The sequence below is a fragment of the Nicotiana sylvestris genome, chromosome 5, assembly GCF_000393655.2.
Source record: "Nicotiana sylvestris chromosome 5, ASM39365v2, whole genome shotgun sequence".
Classification (NCBI taxonomy): Eukaryota; Viridiplantae; Streptophyta; class Magnoliopsida; order Solanales; family Solanaceae; genus Nicotiana; species Nicotiana sylvestris.
Window position 1 is genome coordinate 57410138 of NC_091061.1, and position 4399 is coordinate 57414536.

At 42.6% G+C, this 4399-nt stretch overlaps 1 protein-coding gene across 1 annotated transcript; it reads left to right on the plus strand.

Annotated features, from left to right (window-relative positions):
- The first annotated feature begins 299 nt into the window (after positions 1 to 299).
- LOC104239580 (uncharacterized) lies at positions 300 to 821 on the plus strand. Its single transcript, XM_009794243.2, has one exon. It carries the CDS (start codon positions 300 to 302, stop codon positions 819 to 821), a length of 522 nt encoding a protein of 173 aa, XP_009792545.2.
- The last annotated feature ends 3578 nt before the right edge of the window (positions 822 to 4399 follow it).

Genomic DNA, 4399 nt, shown 5'->3' on the forward strand with positions numbered 1-4399 from the left:
AATAGAGATCCAAGATCGAACAAAGAACGATATCAACCATACACCTCAGACCGCAGGAACAGTGGTGTAGGATGCAATCATGTCCAGAACGATCGGAGAAGCGATCGAGGACAGAATTCTCGGGGACTCATGAGCAAAAATGGTTTTGAAAAGTACACCGACCCCACAGAGGCACCTTGATTATCGGAGTATAATTTTAGTGTCGATGTGTTAGGTATTGTATCAGCAATTGGAAGAATCAAAGACACCAGATAGCCTAGGCCCATACAGACCGACCTTCCCAAAGAAACCTCAATCTAATGTGTAAATATCATGTCACGTATGGTCACAGGACTGAGGATTGCAGGCAATTGAGAGAGGAGGTAGCCCATTTATTCAATGCAGGCCAACTTCGAGTATTCCGATGTGATCGAGCCAAGAATCATTTTAGGAAAAGGGACGCCAACAAGAAAATTGAACAGAAAGAGCCACAACATGTAATTAATATGATCGCCGAAGGGGTCAATATTCCACAAGGGGCCATGTTAAAACGCACTAAGGTATCAATTACTGGGGAGAAACAGACCCGAGACTATGTGCCAGAAGGCACCGTATCATTCAGTGATAAGGAGGCAAAAGGAATTTCTCAACCTCACAATGATGCTCTGGTAATCCCTATCTTATTGAATAAAGTTCAAGTTACGCGTGTTTTAGTGGATCCAGGTAGCTTAGTAAATATCATCCCAATGAGGGTTCTGGATAAACTCGGCCTACAAAATCAGATCGTGCTCGCAGCTCGGGTCTTGAACGGTTTCAATATGGCCAGTGAAACAACTAAATGAGAGATTATCATACCGGTGAACGTGGTTGGAACGATCAAAGATACCATGTTTCACGTGATCGAGGGTGACATGAGGTACAATGCCCTACTCGAGAGTCCTCGGATCCACAACATGAGGGCAGTCCCTTCTACTCTCCACCAAATGATGACATTCTCGACATCGGACGGGGTAAAAGCATTGTACGGGGAGCAGCATGCTACAAAAGAAATGTTCGCGACCGATGAGATAATACCGATTTTAGTGCTATCAACATCGGAAGGATCAGGCATCAAGGGTAAACAGGATGCCAAATAGCAATCACCGCCGCTAGCCTCTACCAAATCGGAGAAGCAGGAAATGGAAGAGGAAGAGGAAGATTTTTTGACCCCACGAACATTTGTTATTCCAGAAGATTCCGACGCCACCAAATCAATGGTCAAAGAGCTGGAACAAGTTATATTGATCGAGCACCTGCCCGAGTGAAAGGTATACTTGGGAATGTGGTTAACCCCCGAACTCAGGAAAAAACTAATTCATTTTCCTATTGGTAACACAGATTGTTTTGCTTGGTCCCACTTAGTCATAACCAGGATCCTGCCAGAAATAACAAAGCATTGACTAAGCCTAGACCCACAGTTCAGACAGGTAAAACAAAAGAGAAGGTCCCAGTTCGATGTAAAGCACGCATTTATAAAGGACGAGGTAACTAAACTTCTCAAAATAGGGTCCATTCGGGAAGTAAAGTACACCAAATGGTTCGCTAATGTAGTCATAGTTCCTAGAAAAGGGAACAAACTTAGGATATGTGTAGATTATAAGGATTTAAACAAGGCATGGCGCAAAGATTCTTTTCCACTGCCTAACATCGATCACATGATTGACGCTACAGCTGGCCACGAGATCCTTAGTTATCTCGATGCCTATTCCAGGTAAAATCAAATTCAAATGAACCCAGAAAACCAAGAAAAGACTTCATTCATCACAAAGTATGGAACATATTAATATAATGTAATGCCCTTCGGGCTAAAAAACGTAGGAGCTACCTACCAATGCCTAGTAAATAAAATGTTCGAAGAATAGATAGTAAATCAGTGGAAGTATATATTGATGACATGCTAGTAAAATCCCTGCGCGCAGAGGACCATTTGATATATTTGCAAGAAACATTCAAGATACTGAGAAAATACAACATGAAGCTCAACCCTCATAAATGCGTTTTTGGGGTCAGTTCGGGCAAGTTCCTTGGCTTTATGGTGTCAAATCAGGGAATCGAGATCAACCCCGATAAAATCAAGGCTATCGAAGACATCACCATCATAGACAGCGTTAAAGCCGTGCAAAGGTTAACAGGGCGGATAGCTTCCTTAGGCCGATTCATATCAAGATCGACGGATCGGAGCCATAGATTCGTCTTTCTACTCAAAAGGAAGAACGATTTTGCCTTGACCATGGAATGCCAATAGGCGTTAGAAGAATTCAAGCAATACCTCTCGAGCCCACCATTGCTTCGTACTCCAAAGGCAGATGAAAAACTCTACTTATACTAGGTAGTCTCAGAGATCGCGGTAAGTGGTGTCCTGGTTCGAGAAGAGCAAGGTACACAATTTCCTATTTATCATGTAAGTCGAACTCTAGGAGAAGCAGAAACTACATATCAACACTTAGAGAAATTGGCACTTGCATTGATAAGCGCCTCTACGAAGCTAAAACTGTATTTTCAATGTCACCCCGTATGTGTACTAACCACTTACCCACTTCATAATCTTTTGTATAAGCCCGAGCTATCCGGCTGATTGGCCAAATAGGCCATCTAACTCAGTGGGTATAATATCGAATATCAACCCTGAAAGGCCATCAAGTCTCAAATTTTAGCAGACTTCGTGGCCGATTTCACGCCAACCCTCGTACCCAAAGTCGAGAAGAAACTCTTGTTAAAATTAGCTACATCATCGGGGGTGTGGACCCTTTTCATAGACGGTGCTTCGAATGTGAAGGGGTTTAGGCTAGGCATCGTTTTGATGCCGCCCATAGGCAACACTAGTACACAATCTATCAAAACCCCTAATTTGACTAACAATGAGACCGAGTTTGAGGCCATGATTTCAAGTCTCGAGCTGGCTAAAAGTTTGGGTGCTGAAGTCATCGAGGCCAACTGTGATTCCCAGCTCGTGGTTATCTAGGTCAATAAAACCTTCGAAGTCCGAGAAGACAGAATGCAAAGGTACTTGGATAAATTGCAGGTAACCTTACACCAGTTCAAAGGATGGACCCTACAACACGTACCTCGAGAACAGAATGGTGAGGTCGATGCCCTTGCAAACTTAGGGTCATTAGCCGAAGATGATGAGATTAGCTCGGGGACAGTCGTCCAACTCTCGAGATCCATGGTCGAAGAAGGTCACTTAGAGATAAAATCCACAAGCTTAACTTGGGGTTGGAGGAATAAATACATCAAGTACTTGAAAAACGAAAAGCTCCTATCAAACCCTAAAGAATCAAGGGCCATATCAACAAAAGCTGCTCTATTCACATTGGCTGAAAATGGAACATTGTACAGGAGGATGTTTGACGGACCATTAGTAGTATGTTTGGGACCAAGGGTTACCGATTATGTTCTACGAGAAATGCATGAAGGTACTTGTGGGAACCACTTCGGTGCCGAATTACTAGTTCACAAAATCATCAGAGTAGGATATTATTGGGATAGTATGGAAAAAGATGCTAAGGAGTTTGTTCAAAAATATAATAAATTCCAAAGCTATGCGCCAATGATCCATCAGCTTGGGGAACAACTTCATTCGGTCATATCCCCATGGTCATTCATGAAATGGGGGATGGATATCGTCGGCCCTCTGCCATTGGCTCCAAGTAAAGCTAAATTCATTTTATTTATGATTGACTACTTCTCTAAATGGGTGGAAGCACAGTCCTTCGAGAAAGTCAGAGAAGAAGAAGTTATATACTTCATCTGGGATCACATCATATGCCGATTCGGGGTACTTGCAAAAATCATATGCAACAACGGAAAGCAATTCATCGGCAACAAGGTAAAAAAGTTTCTCGAAGAATATAAAATAAAAAGGATCTTATTGACACCGTGTCATCCAAGTGGAATCAGATAGGCCAAGTCAACGAACAAAACTATCATTCAGAATCTAAAGAAAAGATTGAATGACGCCAAGGGGAAATGGAGAGAAATTCAACCTGAGGTCCTTTGGGCATATCGAACAACATCGAAGTCCAGTACGGGGGCAACCCCGTTCTCCTTAGTATATGGCTCTGAAGCCTTGATTCCAGTCAAAGTCGGGGAACCTAGTGCCAGATTTTGACATACAACGGAAGAATAAAATCACGAGGCTATGAATACTAGCCTCGAACTATTGGATGAAAAACGAGAAGTTGCACTCGTTCGGATGGTTGTGGAAAAAAAAGAATCGAGAGATATTATAATAGAAGAACCAACCTTCGCCACTTCAGAATCAGGGACTTAGTCTTAAGGAAAGTCACCATCAACACTCGAGATCCTAATGAAGGAAAACTCTGCCTAAATTAGGAAGGACCCTATCAAGTCCTCGATATCGTTGGGAAGTGATCTTAAA

Excerpts from the sequence above, each read along its gene's own strand:
- LOC104239580 (XM_009794243.2), top strand. The coding sequence starts at position 300 with ATGTGTAAATATCATGTCACGTATGGTCACAGGACTGAGGATTGCAGG.